This window comes from Mya arenaria, chromosome 10, assembly GCF_026914265.1.
Source record: "Mya arenaria isolate MELC-2E11 chromosome 10, ASM2691426v1".
Taxonomy (NCBI): domain Eukaryota; kingdom Metazoa; phylum Mollusca; class Bivalvia; order Myida; family Myidae; genus Mya; species Mya arenaria.
The window spans coordinates 56,431,395-56,455,924 of NC_069131.1; the positions used below are offsets into that span (position 1 = coordinate 56,431,395).

The 24,530-nt window shown below is 32.8% G+C and overlaps 1 protein-coding gene across 2 annotated transcripts in view; it reads right to left on the reverse strand.

The window, feature by feature from the left end:
• Positions 1-6,866: 6,866 nt before the first annotated feature.
• LOC128205120 (G-protein coupled receptor GRL101-like) overlaps positions 6,867-24,530 on the reverse strand; it is a 46,611-nt gene continuing 28,947 nt past the window's right edge. Inside the window, exons 6-27 of one of the 2 annotated variants that reach the window (XM_052906557.1) lie at positions 23,470-23,568; positions 23,057-23,173; positions 20,427-20,558; positions 19,891-20,028; positions 19,435-19,554; positions 19,070-19,186; positions 17,255-17,386; positions 16,484-16,603; positions 15,226-15,343; positions 14,896-14,964; positions 14,467-14,538; positions 14,140-14,211; positions 13,513-13,584; positions 13,052-13,123; positions 12,319-12,390; positions 11,507-11,578; positions 10,714-10,785; positions 10,145-10,343; positions 9,362-9,909; positions 9,062-9,170; positions 8,476-8,644; positions 6,867-8,038 (exon numbers count right to left, since the gene is read on the reverse strand). In XM_052906557.1, coding sequence (XP_052762517.1) covers positions 7,893-8,038; positions 8,476-8,644; positions 9,062-9,170; positions 9,362-9,909; positions 10,145-10,343; positions 10,714-10,785; positions 11,507-11,578; positions 12,319-12,390; positions 13,052-13,123; positions 13,513-13,584; positions 14,140-14,211; positions 14,467-14,538; positions 14,896-14,964; positions 15,226-15,343; positions 16,484-16,603; positions 17,255-17,386; positions 19,070-19,186; positions 19,435-19,554; positions 19,891-20,028; positions 20,427-20,558; positions 23,057-23,173; positions 23,470-23,568 — 2,837 coding nt within the window. In that variant the 3' untranslated portion in view covers positions 6,867-7,892. Of the gene's footprint in view, positions 8,042-8,475; positions 8,645-9,061; positions 9,171-9,361; positions 9,910-10,144; positions 10,344-10,713; positions 10,786-11,506; positions 11,579-12,318; positions 12,391-13,051; positions 13,124-13,512; positions 13,585-14,139; positions 14,212-14,466; positions 14,539-14,895; positions 14,965-15,225; positions 15,344-16,483; positions 16,604-17,254; positions 17,387-19,069; positions 19,187-19,434; positions 19,555-19,890; positions 20,029-20,426; positions 20,559-23,056; positions 23,174-23,469; positions 23,569-24,530 lie in introns of both variants that reach the window. The other variant, XM_052906556.1, reaches the window with a different exon arrangement.

Below are 24,530 nucleotides of genomic sequence, written 5' to 3' on the forward strand. Positions count from 1 at the left end.
CATACGATGGAAACGCCCTTGTTATGTGTATCCTGTTCGGGAACCACTGTTTAGTAATTCCAGAACAAATTTATATGTTTTAGTAAGAATTGCATCGATTTTATCCCCTAAATACTCATTAGATGAGAGGTTGGACAAGAGAACCTTCTCAGAACCCTCCAGGGCACCAACAGCGCAATCGGAGGTATTCGTTATTCCCGATTTCAAGCCGTTGAGGCTAATATCATGTCGATACCGTATTTCCGGATAGCATGCTATGTGTCGGCAAAGCGGAAGAGATTGTGGAAAGGCATGAAATTGTTTTCTTTTATTTACTGTCATTTCTGTTTACTTCATTTGTTAGGAGAATAATGGTTTCAGCGTTAGCCGTGTTCGAAGATAGTAGAAATAAAAAGCAATGTACTTCCTGTTTTATGGTAACTTATGTTTTGTTAGGATATATTCTTTTCAACAGGAATATTTTCATATCATTTGCTATGAACACTATTCCTAGCCTTTCAGAACAGGACAATCCGCATAGTTACAACGTTATCGAAACCAAAGATTGTGAATTTGCTATAAATGTGCTTACTATATCTGGCGTGGCAAAACTTATCTTGAACGATTTTCGAGTTTTGCCAAGGTTAAAGTATTTGCTGCCGACGATGACAACCAAGTCTGTCTAAATACCCCGACGGATTCCTTAACAAAACAAGACGAGCTAACAAGTCAAGTACATAAACTATGTTATATGATCAAAACTCAGACTAATACTCTCTTCCTTCTACGAGGCGTCTGTTAAAATATTATTGTTTAAGTAAATATATAAGTTTATATCTTACATGGTAAGCTTCAACCTAACAATCTAACAGGAAACGGATTCCGAGAAACAGTCGTTTGTCAGGAACAATGTAAATGAACTGTAAGAGTACATTGTTTGTAATGAGATATATAACATAAATCTCAACATCTGTTTGTACTAATTATAATGCACAACTGTGCGGTGTCGGAGTTTTTTTCTACTGACTGTCATATTTGATAAACTGAACTCTAATATTGTTCCAGAATTTATTCCATTGTTTCACTCTGACGGGATTTCATTTTTAAATGGTCAACGGCGTTTGAAAATCTACCGTTCCTTGTCTCAGACACACACACAGAATAAATATATACTATTTGCCCTTTTATGTACGAATCCCACCAAATTTCATCCTTTGCTCTTTTTGCCTACTCGTGGCCTACCTTCGTATAAGCGTCGGCGGGGAAATTTTGAAAAATTAACTTCAGTCGCTTCATGGTTCATTCTGCACGAATGCAATAACATAATAGTAAACTTAACCCGTGCGTTCAAACTGCATAAAGTCATGTATTAATTTTCAAAACCGCAATGTTTCTGCATGATGACAAGAAACATAACATGAAAATAATCAAATACAGGTCGAAAGATACCACTTCATACCACAGGCTATCTCTTCCTCGCCGTTTTTACAGTCCGGATTTCGGTCACAAGCCTTTTGCCAAACATACTATAAGGTAAAAGTACAACCATTTTAAGATTAGGTTCATTCCCAGGCCAAAACAGTGAAACAAAAAGTTGTTATATCAGTGATCATTATCCGGCTTGTAATTAAACATTTGTACTGAAAAAAAGAACAATACACTGTGAACTATTTAAAGACAGCATGCTGCTAAATTTATTACTCCTTTCGACGTCAGTAAACAACGTCGCCTGAGCTAATTGGTGAGGGCAAAAATATTGCGTTATATATGACAATTATCAAACATCATTGATAATCAATTCTATTCAAGAATTCATAAATCATGTGTATCCTCTAGGGATTGCCAGATGTTCATTTATCTCTGGTGGAAAGTGTTACGTTATGTCCATATGGGTATTTCTAAGCTGAATAAAAGTACAGAAACAGGTTAACACGGTTTCAGTTACGCTAACGATTTGAAGCATTTCGTTAATTACCAGATTTATTTTCGTTAAAAATAATCCAATTAGTAAGAATATATAACATGACGAAATGGACTTCTCATATTTGGCGATGTTTTCTCTGGTTGCATGGAGCCATGATGATCAATTGACAACTGTTTATGCAGCCATATATCTGAAGATAAAACCAAACAAACTAACAAATGTCAAACATATTTCTACATCTTAAGGATTCGCTCAGGGAGTGCCTATCATTTTGTCTAAATTATGCCCCAGTATTTGAGACTCGTCAAAAAACGCAATATTTAGATTTTTAGTTTAGGAACTAGAAAAATCAAATTTGAAGAAGTGACTTAAAGGAACCTCAAATGAATTCAAGTTACGTATTCACAACACAGATTGATGTAAAATTCGGTATTAATAGAATATGATGGTGTTATTGCTCTAGAAAGTTAGGGAAAAATTAGTTCACATTTTTCCAGTTTCCAATTGCTCATCATCATATTTAGAGTAATGTTTTGAAGTCACTTCTATAGCTTATTGTAACGATTCTGTATTACTTTTTCCATGCTTCCGTTTCAAAAAAGTTACATAAAACTACTCTTTGTTTTTTTTTTCGTTATGAATTTGATCCTCTTTATATTTCAAAATATCTTTCTGATCATCTCAAACATCAACCCTTTTTCAACATGTACCTGGGATATAATCAGCCCCTTGAATACACATTTTTACAAACATATATTTTAGCCTAATAATACATGTCATGTGTTTCCGGTCCGGCTAGAAATTAATCCGACCCGAGGGCACCTTCATTGCCATGTAAAGAATCTTGCCGAGATTTCGGCTACGCAGCGTGCCCTAGGGTCGGACGTTTCTATCTGGACCGGTCACACATGTTCGATTTATTCTTAGAAGACCATATTTTTGTATAGAAATTGAGATAGAATGAAGGAGTTTTATAAATTTCACCAAAAAGCACGTGCGATGATGTTTACCGACGTCATGCCGCGCATTAATCTTTATCCTCTACAAACGTCAAGTATTTTCTCCATAGACATTTTTGTAATGTTTATGCTTATGGGACTCATCTATTGAAGTATTATAATGATGGAGATATAAATTGTATACAAAAAGAAATAAAATGTATTTCGTAAAAGCGCGTGACTCATCTAGCATGGGGGTTTAATACAGAGATTTTCAGCAAGGCTGATTTTACCGGAAATGCCTACACGGTGTCCTCGAAAATCCGTAGTATCATATTTGATTTACCAACTTAGTTGTTCTGCATCTTCTAGTTGTTTTGCAGTCATTTTTTAGAACAAATGATAGAAACATTTATAATAATGAACTAAGACAATCCAAAAACAGACAATTTAAGCCGATGGCTAATGCTAGTTTTCTCTCTGAATGACTGTAAGTACACATTCAATTTTTATGTAAGTAATTTTCCATTTTAAAAAAAAAAAAAATTGGGACGAAAAGGTAGTTTTTATTGAACATACGGTTCTGCTTCATTAATTCACCATTGATAGTATTTGTCTTATGACAATGTAAAATAGTTTGACACGGATTCAATAAAATCCGCAGAAGGCGGAGGGTTCTATAAACAATGTTGATCAAACTATTTGATCATGCATAATGTCATGAATTTATTTGATATGTCAAAGGCATTCCATTTTTGGAAATTGATATTGCTTTGGCTGGAACAACCCGTTCCGAAAGACTGGAACCTTTTGTTTGTTGTAACACTTTCTGACAATACAGAGTCAAGCGTGTGTTTGTTTTCAATTTGGCAAACCTTAAGACAATTAAATTCGGCCGATCCCTTCTCTTATAAATATAAAAGTTATTATTTTCTGCCAAATGTGTTCACCAAATGATTAATACATATTACTAAGATAACTCTTTGGAGAATACATTTCACGAAAATAATTGTATTATTGTCTGATTCTGAGTAACCGTGATGATACAAACATATATGAAATAAGAAAATAATATGATTATCTACTTCATATGTATTTGAGAATTATATTACAAGTCATTTAATTTGCTTTTAAATTGTGGAATTAGATAATTGAAATAACCTGGCAAACCATAACATTAAAATTGAGTGACATATTCTTATCTTAGAATATTAAATTGTCAGCTATGGCATAGTCTGCATTAATACTAAAATGTGTGTATATATGTCATCACTATTTATCACTTAAAGTGACGCTCTTATTCAAAAGCAATACATACATATGACTACATATGTATAACAAACATAAATTTTGTCTTATAAACTCTTAACTCCTTACTTAATTATGCAATGATGGAAAATATTAATTACTGATAACAAGATTGTAACCGTGTATTTAATAGCAGAAATCGCTAAAAAATTAAATGACGGGTGAATGCTAAAAAATTTACTGTGTTTTACCTCATATTAATTAGGTAGAAATAGCCTGTTTTATGCTCATTTCTTTTAAATTCAACTCAGTATCTTTCATAAAAATCATTGTTTTCGACATTTATTAAAACTTTTTGGAATATTAAAACAATATTATTAATTGTGGTAAATCTTAATTGGGAGTAAGAGTGGACATTTAATACTAAAGTTTCAAATATCTATGTCATGTAAAAATTATGAAAAGGAGAAAATAAATATTTTCAGTTGAGTTAATGTATTGTATTAAATAAAACGTCTGCCTTACCGCCAAGGTGCTGTTTCTTCGAACTTCGTCATGCATACTCGTCTCGCGCACTAACGAATCTTTTCGAGGCCAAATTGATTTCCTACGAAGTTTTTATTGCCTGTGCCAAAGCAACCTCCCCAAACATTAACGCTGACATTATTGTGTTAGTTGTGTATTGTGTGTTGTATTGTAGCGTCGTGTCTCTTGGTTGATATTTGTTTAATATAACGCCTACGTGAACAAAGTCTTCCTTAAAACGTTTTCAACGTAAATGTTTGGCATATATGGCACGCTCATGTCCCACTTTCTCGCCTAAGCCTTCGAATAGTTTCATAGGCTTGAGAGTGCACATACTTTATCCTTACGCATTAAGATTGATTTTCATTTTGTATCATTGCCAGTTTTGTCGGAATTAATAATGATGTGGCGAAAAAAAGACTAAAGTGCGCCTGGAAAAGTTCAAAATATCCATCATCAATCTACGTCAAAACACGTGCTTTTAAAGGCTTCTATGAATGGTTTCTGACTCTGTGAGTCAAACAAATTTTGCAACAGCTCTAGGCCATGCCAATAATTTAACTGAACTATTTTTTTCATTCGAAAAGCAGTTATTTACGACTCATTTTACGTATTGCAGCTCATATCATTATATGTACACACCAACTGTGTTTTCTTGAATGCAAATACACTAAACAAAAATCCTAACCGGCCACCTAAGTAATCTTCTAATATTCTTTTCCATGTGAAATAAGCCTAATTACAAATTAGCTTCATGAAAAGACCATTACCTCGTACACATGCTGTGAAAACTTGGTTCACATATTTCGCTTTGTCAAAAAGATACAGTGTCTCAAATGACAACACTCTCAATCATAAAAGTCACAAAATCTAACATAGCGTGTAAAGGAAGAAAAATAAAAATACCACCCTTAGTCACTTTAAAATGATATTACATCATATGTGAAACCGAAACACAGTCATCAACGGCTTAATTAGTTAAAATGAATGTTTAACTTTAACATTACCATCTATGTGAAACAAAGCCTGAGACAAAAGATTGCTAAAAATACATAAACAATTTTTTTTTGATTCCCTATGAAATTTGCATTGTTATTTATTTTCCTTGTGACTTTTGGATTTAGGAGTAACCGCATACGAACTGTGTTTTCTCTGCCGTTTATGCTTCGATTTAGCTGAATTTTTAAAAGAATATTGCCAAGAGAGGACGGATATCGAATACTGAACTGTATATTTATTATACTTAATGCACTTTTCAGGAAGGTTACTTTACTAAGTGGCCGATTAGGAATTTTGTTTAGTGTATGTATTTAAATATGAATTCATGTAACCTATGAACGATCCATTTTAGAAATATTTTCAGACGGAAAAAAATAAATTAGTTTGTCCAAAGCTCTGCTATGCGATAAAAACGTACACAAACGCTTGATTGGTCAAATGAACGTAAAGTCGTAGGCACAAGTAACGTCATCGACCCCGCCGCTGTTCAAAGTCAATTTATTTCTTTGAAGCTTAATATCCCAGGGGTCGTGCTGCATCATCCTGTGGAAACTGAAAAAATCAGTGTTCATATGAATTATGTTTAATTTTTTAGTTTTAGAATTGATGTTTATCTGTATAGATAAACACTTATGTTTGGATCGAAAACAAGCCATGGACCTGACCAACCCAACGATATTTAATCACTTTCAGCTCTACATACGCCTAACTAAACGTCTTTCGTCTCCATAAGATTAAGACCGACAAACTTGATTCTATAACTTACCAGACCTATCCATGCCCTCTCCCGATGTCATATTTCCTTACGTTTCTCTCTCCTTTTCGTCTTCTATACCTCCAACGTATTTTGTCACATTTTGCAAACGTATTTTGTCACATTTGCATTGTTTATCTTTCATGTGCTATTATCTCAGAAAATACTTTATATTGATTATGCTTTAATTGTGTGTATACTTAAATGTTCTTTTGAAATAAATATTTTTTTAAAACCAAGTATAATGATATTTGCCGTTAAGTTTATAATTAAATAATCTTCTATCCGAATTTGAAAGTTATTAAGGGGAATGGAAAAGAAATAAACCAAGTACAACATCAACAATGTAGCGTTAAATTTGAAATGAATGTATGAAGCCATACTTTAATAGGTTTTATAAGGATGTTTAAACATTTAAAAAGACAATCATATAAGAAAAAGAGTATTTTGTAACATATATGATCATAAACAAAATGAAGCAGTAGTATTCGTACGTTTATTTTATGACTGTGTAAGATTTCAATTAAACATTAGCATTGACATAAATACTAACTAAAATGTACATAACAACATCAGAGCATTAAAATCACAGTATTCGTAGTTTTAAATAATAAAATGCATGGCTCACAAAATATGGCAAGTTGGTATGGCTGTTAAGCGTTAACTATATTATATATTGTATTTAAAACACACTTAATATCTAAAACATACGTATTGTTACTCATAATGACCATATAAGGTATTTGAATAATTTTCTCAAATTGCCAAGTATAGTCTTAAAATTTATTATGCCACACGTAAAATAGAAAGTTGTTATAGCTTTAAAAACGAATATTATATTTATACGAATTATAATTGAAAAAGTGAGACTATAGAGATGTTCTCAAAAAACTGGAAATTTATAATGTACAGACAATACAAATAAAATATGTATCACACGGCTATTTAAACATCAACATTTGATATATTTATCTGTTTTCTTAGTCATACGTTGTCTGTTGTATTTGGACAAGATATAACATGTGTTCAGCACACCTATTCAGCACCGATCGGAAAACCCGTTTCAATTTTAAATAGCGCAACTGCAGAAGTGTCACATCTATACAATGTGTACAAATGTTGGATTCCTAGTGTTATCGGTTGGGCGTTTATAACGTTATGTTAATTTTTATGTTTATTAACATAAATCCACTGTTGAAAGGCAATAAAACGTATAAATAGTTGGTCATTTTATTCCATTTTGGTGAACCGAGTAGAAACATTTCTTGGTATTGCATGATTTAATTTTTTATTAATTTATTTCCATTACTACTATAATTAACAATATTTGCATTACGTCTTGGAAATAAAATCTATGTGAAAATGTGTTATTATTTTGACTGCATACAACTGTCGACAATAGTCTATTAGTAGTATATTAGTGTATAAAGCTCACTCTTCTGTGCAACTACATGTAATAATTATAACAACGAATTGTCTTTTGGGCAAATGTATGCACAATATGTCAGGTATTTTATCCAAAATCTCAAAGCAAATTGTCGGAATGCGAATGTGTAGAACGACTGTGACTCTGTGTTTCTCGTGTAAGTGGCGTATTGTTCATATTGCGCATGCGCATCAATTCAAGGTGTCTGTATATTGGTTTCCGGTCCCAAACATGGGATGACCTATCTTCTGAAACAAAAACAGTTCATTAAACATAAGGAGAGGTAAATATTGATGTTATATTTGTTTTGAGTTAAGACCAATGTTTATAGATCGCTGTTTACTAACTAATTTGAATGCAAAATAATTGTCTTTATTACTTTTAGCTCAAGAGAGGAGTAAAACTGATAGTTTACATGAAATATACTGTTACGCTTTATCTGTTTGTTTTTTTACATAACTCTGTAAAAAGTTGTCAATTTAAATTTGTCTGCAAAATCACTTACTTAAATTATTATGAGATGTAAACGTGTGCTTACATTCCGCGTGTAACGTAAGGTTTGAATTAGGTATTGCAGATATGTAAAAGAATAAAAATGAAATTTTCTTTCCATTAACTTTATTCTCTATTTACTTAACCGTATCCATTTGAATGTTTATTATCATTTTACTTCAGATTTTACCTAGAAAACTATGCTTTGTCTCTATTTTTGAAGAAAACTTGAAAGACTTTCTAAAAAAGCTAGCCCTTCTTCTGAAGTGACGTAGAAATGGAGCTGTAGATATAGTGTATAGAACTGGATTGATGGCCGAGTTCAATGGTAGTATAAACACTGCAACCCAAGCAAAAACCTGCAATATAACATTCAGTAAATTTGAACATTAAGTTTTACAAACTACATTTGAACATTAAGTTTGACAACATAACTAAAATAAGATGGAATATAAAAAAAACAGCTATGTTTTAAGGATGGCATATAAAGAACACATTTACAAAATATCAGTTAGTGTGACAATTGCAGCAGCGATGTACTGTACTACTATTGTCCTTTGCGCCATTAATTCATCTGCATGTGTAAATATTCCACTTCAATAATTGAGAAGAAAAAAATACAATTGTCAGCATGTATTGTCTATATTTATCATTGTCTCATTCGTTAATTAATTGTGTTTATATACGAATCTACCATCATTTGTATTCTTTAAAGGATCATAGTCATTGTATAATTATAATAACTTCATCATGTGCAATGTGTTTATTGTTTATACCTCGGTTGGAATCCGCGCCCCTCCAAGTGAGGCAAATCCTAGAAGAATGATAGGAACCCAACAGAAGAAATCCGTAGCAACGATCAACGTCATTCGCCGAGCCATAGCACTGTACATAAGATAAGACAAAATCTAAAGTTGCGAACAATTGTTGTTGAAAATAATTGTTAAATGACTTTAATTTATAACTTTTGTCTAGAAAATTTGAAATGTATCAGTATTTAATGTGTAAATTATCTTAATATCGAATCCGTGAACTTCCAAGCATATTGAACTTAGATAGATATCTTACGGTCATACCTATCATTTTTGTCCTGGATTTTTCGAACAGCACTCCGTGTTTGTTTGGCAACAAAGAACATTCGTAGGTAAGAGAAAAATATGACAAGGAAGGAGGAAAAGTTTGCCACTAGGAACACACCGACAGAATACTCCCAGCCTTTTGGTTTTGAGTTCGTGATATGGAAGGCTAAACACACTCCGGAACGTCCATAGAAATTCCCGAAGTAGTCAATACCCATTAAAGGAATGGCAGATATCAGTACGACGATTAACCATACAACTGACATCACACAACACGCGTCTCTGAGTTTAAGTCTCCTTACATGGAGTGGAAATATTATACATATAAGTCTGTCAAGTGTTATTACTGTGAGCGTCAATACGCTTAGTTCACTTGAAAACGTTGAAAGAAATCCTGCGATTTTGCACAGGACACTTTCCCGCCAGAATCGGTCGTACAAAATGTAGCTTCCTCGGTAGTAAGCGTCAACGACGGCAATTATCATCATGTATGCTCCCATAAAAAAGTCACCGACTGCCAAGTTGGTAATCAGAAATGAATGGACCTGAAAGAAAAGTGTCAAAAAGGATGTATGGAATGTTATTTCTATGGAGAAATAAATAAACACTAAGACTTAATATTTTTCCTTTAGAGATCGAATTAATAACAAACTGATTATCATATGTTATACTGAACCAGTTACGGTTGATTGCTGATTGGCCGCTATACTTGGCATAACATGACACATCCATATGTCTATGACACATTCATAGTCACGATAGTATACTCCTCTTACACACCTTTCCGTTTCTCATGTCCATACTCCGCCAGACCACCACTACAATGTTTCCCCAGAAAGCGACCAGACCCAGGATCCAGATGCTCACTCGAAGCACATAGTTGGACATGAGGTCCGTGCAAGACGAGAATTCGTCTGGCTCCGGGAGACAATTACCAACCATCTTGGCCGCGCAGCAGAACCGGAACTCGTCCGTTATTCTGTTGTATTAAGGAGAAAGATTGTACAACGAATACAAGAAATACAGGTTTTAGCGAGGCGGAAAAATAAAAGTTTTGGGTTTTATTTATCCATATAAGGCCATATTTTTTTACTACGCATCTTAAGAATGACTAAGACCATTATGCCTCATGTTGCGTTAAGAAAGACCAGGCCTTTATTGTATGATTTTGAAATGAATGTTTAAAGACCAATGATATATTTATTATTTTGCAGTTGGTGTAAGGTATTTTTGCGGGCTGTACGTTGAACACAATTTTGTGTTTAACAAATTTCTTCTTGATTCTACCTAACGACTAGAATATATAACGTTTTAAAGCAATCAATATCAACCATATATAGTTCACTTACAAGTCTTCTAGCGATATGAGTCCGTCAAATACACTGTCTTCTATAATGTCGATGACGTTGTTGGAAATATCTCTGGAAAAAAAGCATTATTATTTGTTCATAAATAAACAATTTCAATAAAGTTTCAAATAAATCGTTCACATCAAATATTTTTTTTTTACTTTCTTACGTTTTTGTTTACAAGTGGCAATCTTAAAAAATAAAATAAATAATTAGTAAACCAGATGTCAGTACCCATTCCATTGAATTGTAGTACATTACAACATGGTATTATAATTTCTTCCAAACAGTCATACAAAATCTTAAAGCTGCAATCTCACAGATATACCTTTTTACAGCTTTTTTTATTTTTTGTCATGGATAGAGCAAATGTTTGCGTAAATATCTGTAAACCAATGATAAAAGATTGCTGACAAAAGATCAGATCGCAGATTTTATTATTTCCGTTCGAAAATTAATGTTTTATGGCTTAAACCGTAACTAACGGTTAAAGAAAAATGCATAAAACATAAATTTTTGAACTTAAATATAAAAATCTGCGATCTAATTGTTTTGTCAGCAGTCTTATGTAACTGGTATCCGTGCAATTTCGCAAAAAATGCTCGTTCCAAGACAAAAAATAAACAAAGTTGTTAAACCGTTCAATCTGTGAGAGTACAGCTTTAATGGTCAACTTTAATTATTATTTTATCATTTATTAGTGAGGTATAACGTCATTGTTTATTGCAATACTGCGCTCTCATTGGATTATGATCTATATGTTAAAGAGGTTGTATTTATCATTAATACTTACAGCAACTCCAGATATCTCAATCCATTGAAGGTGTTGGCTTTGACCGTTCCAATGCGATTATACGAGAGATCTCTGAAACATACAAGCAATTGTGCAAGTAAGTCCGATCAATATTTCTACTTTTATTTAGGTTTTATGTGGTTATTGAATAACTTTTTTCGTATTTTTTAAAAAAAATCCAGCATTTGTTTAAAGTATTCAATTAAGTATTTGAGGTTAAGTATATTAAAATAAAATCGCAAAATGAAATGTTATTTAAAAAAATGACAATTACGTGCTGTTTTATGAAGTAGGGTATAATTGGAAGTCTTGTCTGATTCTATTACACCTCATAGGGTCATAAAAATGGGATTTAAAATACGAATTTGAAATGAATTAGTCGTGAAAATGATCTTCATAAATATCTTATGTTGTTCAACTCTTTCAATTAGCATGTGAGTGATCGTGTACTACAATGAAGACTATTAAAGAAAAACATGCTTACATTTTTAGAATTTAATTTCGGTGGGTAAGTGGTTCTTTGGTTAGTTTTGAAAGACACATATATACGAGTATCATGATTACTGAAGACACGAAATGTCGATTCATAGCAACAACGATTCAAACTTTTCCTTTATACTCGTAGAATTACAACGCATGAATAAATGACATTCAGTGAAATAATCATCCGTTATTGTCCTTTGACTGATGGTCATGAAATTTAGCACAATTCTATGGGATAAATTATGGATTTTTATCTGTTAAGAAATAGGAAAAACTGATTTTCATTTGAGTTACACGCACATTATTCTTATCACAATGATGTATCTTACAGTGTTAAGAGGCTTGTCAGTCCATTAAAAGCCCCTTCTTCAATATAGCCTATCTCGTTGTGGGAGAGATTCCTGAAAAGACAGATACCCTTAATACTTTGGTTACATCAGGATATCATATTGTCTTTACGCACAATCTATATCCGACATGCCCAGATGAGTAGCCTGATATATGGCTGGTGGAAATACGTCTAACATTAATTCTAGTGAATTATGATTGTTTATCCAAATTAAACATTATATACATTGATGAGGCAATTACGAAGTAACATATTTTTCTGGCCATAGCAACTAACATATTTTCTAAGTAATTAAGCCGTTAGCTGCTCATCTTAGCCAACATGGATGTTTCCCGGCTTCAGTTGTTGCAGAGAGATACTCACCTTATTTACGTCGGCAACTACCATAGCAGAGTTATGTGTTTACCTTAATCATAAATAAAGTCGTTGTGGACCTGATCAATGCATATAGTATGTTTAACGTACTGTTGTGGTTATGCCAACCGGGAACAAGGGCATTATGTGCTTCAGTAAAATATCACATAAAAAGGAAGGACAGCGATCTGAATGATTTCGAGTTATATATGTATTTCTACTTTTACACTAATTCGCAATGTGAATACACTTAGTCTTTTGATGTTTAATATTCTTAAGATAGATACAGTTTTATAAAAAAAAAGTTAAACTAATGTACTAGAAAAATGTAAACATTTCCTTTTTAGATAAACTCTTACAGTGTTCGGACGTTTCGAAGCCCAGAAAAGGTGTTTTGGTGTAACCTTTTTATTGCCTGGTAGCTTAAATTTCTGAAACGGAAAGTGTAATAAATTTTTTAATACAAACTGCTGATAATGATTATAATATCAGATTTAATAGCAGTTTAAAATGAAAAGTGGACAATTACACGTTACTATATGTATTAACGTTCATTGCAACACGCGCATACTGAAATTTAAAGTCATAAAAGTATTCTGACATACAAAATAATATAAGGACTTATTTTGAAACATTATGAAAATTGCAACTGACATATATTGTTAAACAGTTCTTATGAAAGGTAACATTATATTAATCAAATCATTTCACCTTTAAAAGGATCAATTACTTTTCAAGCAACACACATTTATAACCAATTAAACGAATATTATCATTATTACTTATTTTCTAATCGCGGAAACTTATTACGTTCTCTTACAAAGCATGCAGATGTGACAGTCCAATAAATCCGTAAGAAGCTATTTCACGTATCTTATTTCCTCCAAGATACCTGAAAGTATAAAGCAAGCATACTTAATTCCTTTGAGTCTCTGTTTCTTAATAGACTGACTTTATGGTTTTTATCTGATGACTTGTGATCGCTATAAATGGTTGCTTACAGCCCACACGTATTGATAATGTCTTTATAATGAAATATCTGACGGTTGTTATAGGTTTTGGTTGCAAATTACGTTTATATCTGAATATTCGATGTGTCTTATGATTAATGAGCTGGTTGTGTCAAAACATTATTGATATTGTCATTGTATCAAAATGTCTTGCGGTTTTTATATATTTTGGTAACGACTTACATTTGTTACACTCTGGGATATTCCTTGAAGCATTATTCAAAATTATAGAAAATGTCATACTAACATGAAACTAAAATACACTATATATTTATAGACTTTTTATATCAAAAGTTTGTGCTACTGGGATTTTTTTGAATCGTGATTATAAATAATAAATTTGAATATCGATAAAATGTATTATATTTTTAAAGTCAATTAGTGATTTTGCAAATTGATTGAAATTATTGTTATACACTGTGATACCCGGTTCATACATTGTGCGGAGATATGTCAGTCCTTGGAATGTTCCGTTGCTAATAACTTCAATAGCGTTGTCCTCCAATTTCCTGCAAATATAGTTTTGTATTAGAACAATTGAAGTGTTACCTCTTTTGCCTGGGTTTGCAGAACAAACTTAAACTAGAAACATCTTGTATCATTTAAAACTTTTTAAAAATAATATGAACTTTGAATATCTAAAGTTTGATTTACACTATTGTTGTATCTCTCAAAAACCTCTGTAGCATAAGGAATCTCAATTGACAAATGTTCAGAATTGCAAGTGCAATATTCAAAGGTACAGCAGTACACATTCTACTTACAGAGTTATCAGGCGCCAAAGCGATTTGAAAGAACCATCAGGAATATGAAGAATTCCGTTGTCATTAAGATCACTGAAATAATACATGATAAAAATATAATAAGCTGTAGTTAAAACATCATTAAAAAACAATATTATGATTAGCAAATGTATATAGCTTTATTTTGTCATATTTGAACAGGTTTTACTCCTATTTGCAAATGGTTGGTTGCTCGCCAAATAGCATTCCATTTTTGAATGATCACGCTAACTTTGTGTGCGCGCTTCAAAAACGGTCACTTCACATTGCACTGTTTAGGCTTTTGATTTCGTTTAAATATGAACGTTTGTTATTTACAAAGAGTAAAAGGCGTATCTGTCGGATCAGATTTTTTGCTGCATTAATTTTTGAATCTGGAAAAACAAAAATTAAAGACTTATTTATACTTACAGGTAAACTAGTTTACTGAGTTCATCAAACATAGAACTGGTAATGTTGATCGCATTTCGCGCCATGTGACTATAAGAACGAAAGGGAAAAAGAGGGTTATATTTATCATTCGCAGTAAGGCAAGTACTTTAAGACTGCGAATGACGTAGTATTTAATTGTAAAGTAAAATAGCAAATATAAAAGTGATAGAGAGACAGATTGCAGTAACAAATTATAAATCATCGATTATTCTGTCATACCAATCAAGGCATGTACTTTTAATTGTATATATCATACTTTTATATCAAGCAAATATGACACATTTGGAGAAAGACAAATGTTTAAATTACAATTTGGTAATGTCTTCCCTGGAGAGATCGTACGGCAACCTCTGTAGAGCTCTGTCTTCACAGTGCATTTCTACATCTAAGCATTTGCATACACTCTCTGGATTTGGGCAGTAAAATCCTGTTTGAATGAAGAATATATGACTCAGAGTGCATTTCATATTGAAAAAAGTCGCACACGATGTCTGTGTTTGGACATTAAAATTATGTATCATACAAGATAATAATTAATTAGTGCAAAAATCGTAACTTGTCAATCAAAGCATCAAGACATTCGATAATTACATGATGTGTATAGAAGTGTTTTCCGTATTGACAGTGTATTAGACGTCCATGGTAGGGCAGTAGAACCCTGTTTATGAATAAATTGAGCAAGGACATCCGATATGTTTTGTTCTAACAATGCATAACATGTCAAACCAGAAGGAGAAAATCACGTTTATTTAGTTTTTATTGTGCTTTCAATGTCCAAATACTCTTTCTAAATGGGCATTCTAATCCTATCGTATGAATGCAAATAGAGAGGAGATTACATATGTTTTGATTTCAAAGGGCTACCAGTGTCAAAAACGGCGCATATACGTTTATGTTTCTTGTTTGTGATTTTGTGTTTGGCGTTTGCCCATTGCTAATAAACCGGGTTTATGTTTAAACTTTTTGCTACTGAGCATGTTTCTGTAGCTTTTTGCATATATATTCCTATGGAATTATTAGTAGGGCCCCTTTTTCAAAAAAAATTTCCAATTTTTAATTTTTCGCATACACTTTTTTGGTTTCGGCAGAAAACCCCTGTATAATAATTTAAACTTCGAAGCAGTTTCAGGTCCGTGTCTTCAAGCGCATGTCCACGTCTTTGCATTCGTAAACATTGTCTGGATTTAGGGAGTGTATGCTACAATATATATCATAACAACGTACCAGACATTTAAGTTATAATCTCTTTATTTACTTCAAAACTAATAAATATAAGTTACTCTGTTTGAAATGTATGATGATTTTAGTCGAATCAGTATCAAATATATGAGTCCGCAGTAAAGCATACATTTGCTTCATGCCATCAAAGAAAAATTATTGTAAATTCGAACTTAAAGTTTCTTTGGGAGCATAAAATATATCCACAGTATGAATATCGTCACTGTGAATGAAAAACGGGGAACAGTTTTCTAGCACCTTCTGTAGTGAAAGGTAGTGATTTGTTTTTAATTTTTAAATTGATATTGATGCCCCATCAGTATGATATGACAACAGAAATTATACTAACCACAATCTTTCTCGTCGTTGTAAGTCATCTTACAGTCTATGTTGTTGTCACATTTATCTTCCATGTCGATGCAGTAGGAAAATGTACACTTGAACTGTCCGGGTAGGCAGGTATGGTTTCCTGGAAAACAAATACTCTTGATCTATCCGGTTAAGCTTGATAGGCATTCCATGTTACCTGGGAAATGTTGACTGTACACTTCAACTACAGAGAAGGCATGCGTAAAGCTGTTTTCAAATGAGGTTTTGTATTTCCGCTTGTGCTAAACAATATGCCCAGGGAACAAAATCAAAACAACTTAAGTAATTATTAACAGTTATAATAATGAGATAACTAGTCATAATTTAAAATCATCAATGTAAGTTATGTATCAAAACCAATTAATCATTGTATGCACAGTTAAATGATATTTAGAACAACAGTGACTGACTTGAAACAGAACGTAGCTGAATATAAATGTTTTAAGACTTCATTACCTAAGCTTATTATCATAAACAAAAAATCACACAATTTTGAAATGCAAAAAATAGCATAGAAGATTTGCATTGTTTGTATCTCTTTTCGAAAAGAGGGCGTACACAGGTAACCTATCAGCGCTAATTGGTATTTTGAAAAAACTTCTCTTCTTTAAAAAAAAAGTTGTGACTCAAATGAAATGAAGCACAATGCCACCAAAAAAAAACTTTTGGAAAAAAAACACGAAAATCCATCTACTTTTTATTTAGTTTTAAATTAATTAATTTACATTCATCAATGGATCTTTAAACGTACTGCAATTCAGTAGATGCGATCCGTCCATGCATCCCTCACGACCAATCTTCTTGCCGTTGTAGCAGGCATACCTCCTGTCTATACACTGACCATTTGAACACCTGAACTGGTCGCCATGACACCGCGGTCGAACTGAAAATTGAATGTCCGCGTATATCTTTATTTGGTCAAGAACCAAACGCTTGCATTCGACGTCAGTTTCAAAATCAAAAAAATGTTTTACCTTTTTAGCATGTCTTGTTTAAAAATAAAATGCATACTTATTTTTAGTAAGAGTCCATGGAATTATCCTTTACTCTGAGTTCGCATGTAACTTACTGTTGTTTATGACTGATACAAACTCCATGCAAATAAATATGTTTCTTTTAATTAAACAAAACGTTATGCATCATACAAACCTTTTAATTTAATCGTTTTTTTTTCAGCAATTTTCACGATAATTCAAGGTTCAAAATTGTGATTATTTTCTTTCTTAGTTCCAGGCCTTTTCATCGCTAACAAAAGGTGTTCATGATCAGCTCATCACATTTTAAAGTCCAGAAACAAACATTATGCAAGCTATCAAGCTAAAGTGTTTGCCCATATTGGCCAAAGATATCATCTTATTTAATTGTCTGCATCTCTTGAGAACGATCAAGATAGGCCTCCCATCAGCCTAATGTATTATTCTTAACTTATCCATTTATGAATGGGCCATTTTAGGAAGCAAATTGTCTTTCTAGAAGACAGATTAAGATTTGATTTCAGGGGGAATTGGCACTACTGGCGAAGTGGCGTCTTATATTTAGTCAGAATAATGGTTAGTTAATGCATTGACTGTTGCAAAGATGCTTGAAAGAACATCAGTGAATCAGAACTTTGACCGGGATGAAACACCAAATCATCAAAATTGACACCACTACAAACTTCAATTAAGTATACGGAAATCAAGACCATCAATACTATTACTACTACTACTACTATATTTTGAAAAAAAAACCTGAAATATAAAAGTTAATTGATAACAGTAATCAGTCTAAATACAATTCATACTGATATCGCATAATTAGATATATTTTGACAATTGTTTTACTTTTTTTAATCGAAATAAGGAATTGTTTGTTTAGCACTTTATATAATCAATTATCAATATTCAGAATATACGGGACAGTCCTATATTTTCCCAGGAAAAAGCTTTAAGACTACCTTACGCGCTGCACGTAATTTGTGTTATTATAGTATTGTTAGGTTCTTTTTTTCATTTTTAATTAAGAGTACAGTTTACTTTGTGATCATTCCACAATCAGTAAGGGGGATCGTTTGAATGCACACACTCAATTCAAATTATGAACCAGAACTCAATTGAAGCCTTCAATGACTATAAGTCATAGAATTACCCAAACATAAATATACTTGATTTTAGTCGAATATGTCAACCTGATTCTCTCTTTATGTGTAAGATTTTCACAGGGTAACATTTTGTTTTGTGTAACAAAATATGGACCTAATCAGTTTACATTTAAACCTTGTCAAAGGAAAAGTTATTGTAAGGTAAATTTGTTATCTTGGTGGTTATATGTGTCAACTTCACCAAGTACTATCGTCCTTAGATGCGTTTATTTTAAAAACAGTTTAACACCGTAACCATATATCGCAAAATCGTTTTGCATAAACAAATAAACTATAAATGACGTAACATTATTTTTAAGTAGACATTACTAAAGAATGTTTCATTGAATTAGTCTAAGAAACTACTCATTGGACCATTTAAATAAGTACAAAAAGGTACACTTAGGGAATAATTTCATGAAAGAACTGATGTGTATGTATCTTTACCACAGTCTGTTTCATCGGAGAAGTCAACACAGTCGTACACATAGTCACACCAGTGTTCCTGAGGAATACACTGCCCAGATTTGCAGGTTGTCGTACCATAAGGACAGGAATATTTCTCTGAAACACAGGGCATCCTTTTTCAGTCATGCATGAAACCTTATTTGTGAAAAATTCTTGTCATACACAAATGCACAATAATTCCGTATGATTAGCTAACGCGCACGTGTTATGAACTCATTTCAATTTGTAAAAAAAAGATTAGGATGATAAATATCAGACAGATAAATGTTATGCCTATCTTTATCCGAACTATAAAGTACGGAAAGTGTATACACGAGACTGCCTAAGAATAATTTTTAAATTACCACAGTTGAGTTCATCAGATCGGTCATAACAATCCGGATGGCCACCGTTACAACGTCGCTCTAGAGGTATACATTGACCGTTGTCACATTGAAACTGACTGGAGTTGCAAGCCGGATAGTCTTAAAAAAAGAAAGCAATGTAATAAATGGTCTTACAGGAGTAAAATTACAACCATAAAAGTCCATAATAGGTCGAATAGCTGCCGTTATAACGACGTTGTAGAGGTATCTATTGGCAGTCGCAACATTGAAAGTGACTATTACCACTTGTTTACAATTGAAATGTGTCGTGGTTAAAGTGATTATTAAACTTTTCAAAGTTAATACTATATTTTTACTCACAGGAATCTTGTCGAAGTCTTATTCCCGGACAATGGCATCAATCGCATTGCAAGACACACAAACTGATTTACATAAATGGTGCCTTGCTATGGTTCATAGGCAGAATAACCCTACCACAATTTTGTTCGTCTTCTCCATACAGGCAGTCTGCGTAGTGGTCACATATGACACTGTCAGGTCCTGTTGCCGGTAAACAACGGCCTTCAGAGCACCAAATCTCCGTCAGTGGATCACAGGTAGACGCGTTATGTCCTGCATTATATGCATGCGAATCAGTCCAAATGGCGGGTAAACAACGGCATGCAGTTCACGAGACAAAAATCATTTTCAATATCAATACTGATGCACCATGACATTGGAATCAAAAGCCAGGTTTGAACCTCCAGCTTATTTACAACAACTTGCTGAGTATCAAATCTTCGTCAATATGTAGATTATGGTTGACGTTCATAATATCAAATACAAACAAATTGTTATAATAGTTCTTAAGTACGCCAATCAATACTTTTAAACTGCCTCACTTGTCAAGAAAGTGTACCTAAAAATCGTAGACATTTTCTCGAAATGCTTTTATATTTTCTTCAGCAGTATTCATCCAATCCGTACTGGTTCTTTGCAAAGCCATTTTATCTATACTATATCATACTTACTGCAGAAATATTCATCCATGCCATACTGAGTGTTAGCACAGTCGTTCTCTCCATCACAAAGGTACTTTTTGTCAATACAGCGATTACTGTTCTTGCAGATATAGCTTTCCCCGATAGGACACGCGTTAGTCTCTAAAATGTCAATACATGCTTGTATTAAAAAGAAATATGTACACATATTAAGGTTTGTATATGTTCGTTTCGGGAAAAAGTAGAAAATAGTATCAAAGTGATACTGCATTCTGAATAATCGGTAAGATACTGGCTAGGTACATTAAAATGTGAACGTTTTCGAAAAGTTAGGCCTAAAAAAAAAAAATGTCTGTTTCCTGTAACATGCTGAAAAAAAGATGGGTCGGTAGGTAGGGATTTTTTTTTTATTATTTTTTTTTTTAAATGTCAGAATGATCCAATAGTCAAGTTTATTTCAGATGAATTATTTTAATAAGAATTCAGTGTGATATATAGATTCAATCTTTCTGCCACTTATAAGCTAAAACTGCTAGCTTGACAGCCATCAAAACATAAAATACATCATCATTGTAATAAATCAAGACTAAGTGATTTTTTCACATCTATATATAGGTGAAGCTTGACAAAGAAACAGCATTGTTTATCAGTTATTTTTAGCAATGGTACATGTATTTCAGTTGTAGAATGCATCCTTTTGAAGGGCAAGCCATGGGTTCGACTCCCAGCAGTGGCAACATTATGTGCAATTTTGAGCATTGTCAGTATGTTCACCAGGGAAGCAGTTCATCTTTACACTTTGCAAATATAACCCAGTGAAAGAGTGAATCAAAGAACATTTAGACAATTTATTTATGGCAATTGTTTTAAACAAAACTTTAAAAATGCATACATTTTCTAATAATAAAACATGATATTATTGCACAGACTATTTTAAGATAGACTGTGTAATAATATCAAGTTGTATTAAATGTACATGACAACTATTATAAAATAAAATGCTGTTACAACAAGAACAGGCAAGAATCTCCACAAAACATAATTTTATATAAATCAATACTTCTATTGATAAATGACTAGAATCGATGACTAAACCATTTAACTCTTAGAGGCTGTCAGAATTGTACAGATCTTTGGGACCAGTGTAGACCCATGGTCTACACTGTTCACTGCTTGGACACTTAAACCTTACCTGCTGACTCGACAGCGAACAGTGTAAAATAACAGATTGGACTGGAATATGTTTAAATAGACTAGAATCAGTATCAAAAAAGCTTAGACTGACTAATAAAAAAGTAATACCATTTTCTTGTTTAAACAGTAAAACAGCAAAACTAGTACACGTACAGTACCTTAAATAGTTTCCACAACTTATTTTTTTTAACAATTTTCAGTGTTTTAAAAAGATCTGCTGTATTAGATCCACTGTTCATTCTGTAAAAATCTCAAGCACGATAATCAATGTAACTTTCAATAGAATACCTTGTTGTTTTTTCCTTTTCTGGACTTGACTGGACTTAACGGGGGTTAAAACATTCCCAGAGTCAAAACTTGGTAAAATATGTTCTGACTCTGACGAACATATTTAGTTAATGCATCTTTGTTATGTAACCCAGTGCATCCTTGTCAAATTCCAATATGCACCAGCGATTGTTTAGTTGCAACGACATCTTTCTTACTTGAACTTTCACTTTCAGGTTTATCTTTTTTTCCGGAAGTAAACAAAAACATTTAACGTTCCTATTGCCAGTATTGCAACATCGTATTTTTCATAAATGGCAAAACCATAACAGTTTTGTTATAGAACCACGGACCTATAAACCAGGTCCGTGATAGAACTAAACTATAACTAGTTCTCCTTTCACTTTCATTAAAATTGACAGGAAGTCAGCGTGCACCTGTTTTCCGTGCTTTTTAGACCATGTGGTAGGAAAAATGTTTATTTGTCTGTTAACTCATTAAAAACTTATAAGAATATTTTTTAATTAACTGGAGATATAATAAAAAAAACTTAAAATAAATGAACAAAATATATCCTAGCATTGTTGTTTTTCAAAACCATTGCACTTAGCGAAAAAGCGGAAGGTATCCGTTAATTTGCATAATGGGCGGAGTTAATATTACGTCATTGAGTTTGAGTGCTGCTAATTGACAAGGTTACCGATCAGATTCCAGATCGATAATCACTTGTCACTTCGGGTGTAAATTGCTCTTGCGGGTTAAACAAACATTCAGATCATGCATTGAGGCTCCTTTCAGATGATACCGACTCTCACACCGAAATATCCCGTGTCAAAACTGATGCACATTACAAATGGATGATGCGTTGATTTCGGGTCATTTACGATTCCTGTGCGTCAAAACCCGGGAGCTCAATTGAAAGCCCTGCAGTTTAATGTCACAGCCATTAAGGTGTTTGCCATTGTTTCAACTTGTCAAACCGGAAACGTTTGTAACTATGCAACGATTCGGACACTACCAAAATATTTAAATTATCGTTGTCATCATAGGCCAGAGATCGCTAAAAATCTGACTTTTCGAATTTTGGGGCATAAAAAAATTGCGGTCGGTGGTAAAAAATTACAGTCGGTCGGGTTACAGGAAACAGACATATTTTTTTTTATGCCTTATTATTTTTACAAAAAAGAATATGTGATTACCACAATTGCTTTCGTCATCACACGTGGTTTTACAATCACATTCTCCATCACACATATTGGATCTTCTTATACATCGTCCGTTTGCGCATCTGTATGCATCTGCTGCGCAGTTTGTACCTTGGATGACATATACATAGAGTTAATGACGTTAAATTTGAAACCGCGCAATAAACCCGTAACTACTTCTTACATGATATTATAAAGATAATGCCACATAAAATCTGCTTTAAATATAAATATTATTCAATTTATTATGATGATTGGTCATGGTCAGCCATATACTAGTTTTCCAAATATTTTTTTTATATTTTAAATTTAATAAAAAAGTTTATAAACGGTAGTAATTTCATATTAATTAGAAACGCATACTGATTTTTTTATCAACTAAAAAGGTAGTCCAGTCTTTAACTTACAATTTGTTTCGTCTGCTTGTGTTTCCTGGCAGTCAATGTAGCCATTGCAAACTTTCTTCCTTTGAATGTAGAAGCCATTTTCACACTGGAAATGTTGGTCTGAAAATATGTTTATTCTTTGAGACAAAATGTCTTGCTAGTTCATAGCTATTAGTCATAAAAAGGTTCCATTTTAAATCTTAAGTCTTATCAGGTCAATTGTTTTATCAACGAACTATGTATAAGAGGAATACAAATCAAGTAAAGCTACATGTAAAAAATGCTTCCCATTTTAGGTGTCTGTAGGTAAGTAGTGTCTTTAGTGTAGTTCATATCCCTTTAATTCCGTTATGAAAACCGAAACATAGAACATATGACTGCCGGAGAGGTAAAAGAACGCCAAATAATTCATTTATTTATTGTGGTCTTTTAAGAAAAATCTAAACATATTTTGTTTGCTCCTTGAGTGGTTTATTAATTAGAAATAAATATGGTACGTACTAAAATATGTTGATCTACAGTACTGCGTGCATTTCATATGTTATTATAATTGCAAATTAAATGTGATTGTAAAGCCAAATGCAGAAAAAGAACATTGAATTTGTTTGTATTGTATTATCAAAATCATTTCAAAAACAGTACTTATATTTTTTAAAGAATTCAAACAGAAATATTACTTTCTTTCAAAAGATAATAATACAGACGGTGGGGGTTAAGTTGAATGAACCTTCACCACATCCAACTTATTCACAATGTAATGAACGTCTGATTTTTTGCCGCGCTGTCGCGGCGATTTAGCTATAATCTAATTGCAAATGTCCGTCACATTTTCGGATAGGCAAATATGAGTTTAGACAGCAAAGAATGAGATTAACCTGTCACAACCATCTGGCCTCTCATTTAATCCAGCATTATCCGTCTTTGACAAATGCTCGGGGAATCCAACAAATCTGGTTTGTATGTAGAGTAAGCAATGCTGTGTTTGCAATTACACTTGCCATTCCAAGGCGGAACCTCCATCATGTTTATTACGATATGTATATGCTTAAAACGCTCTGTTTTTGTTTTGGGACGTATGTTTG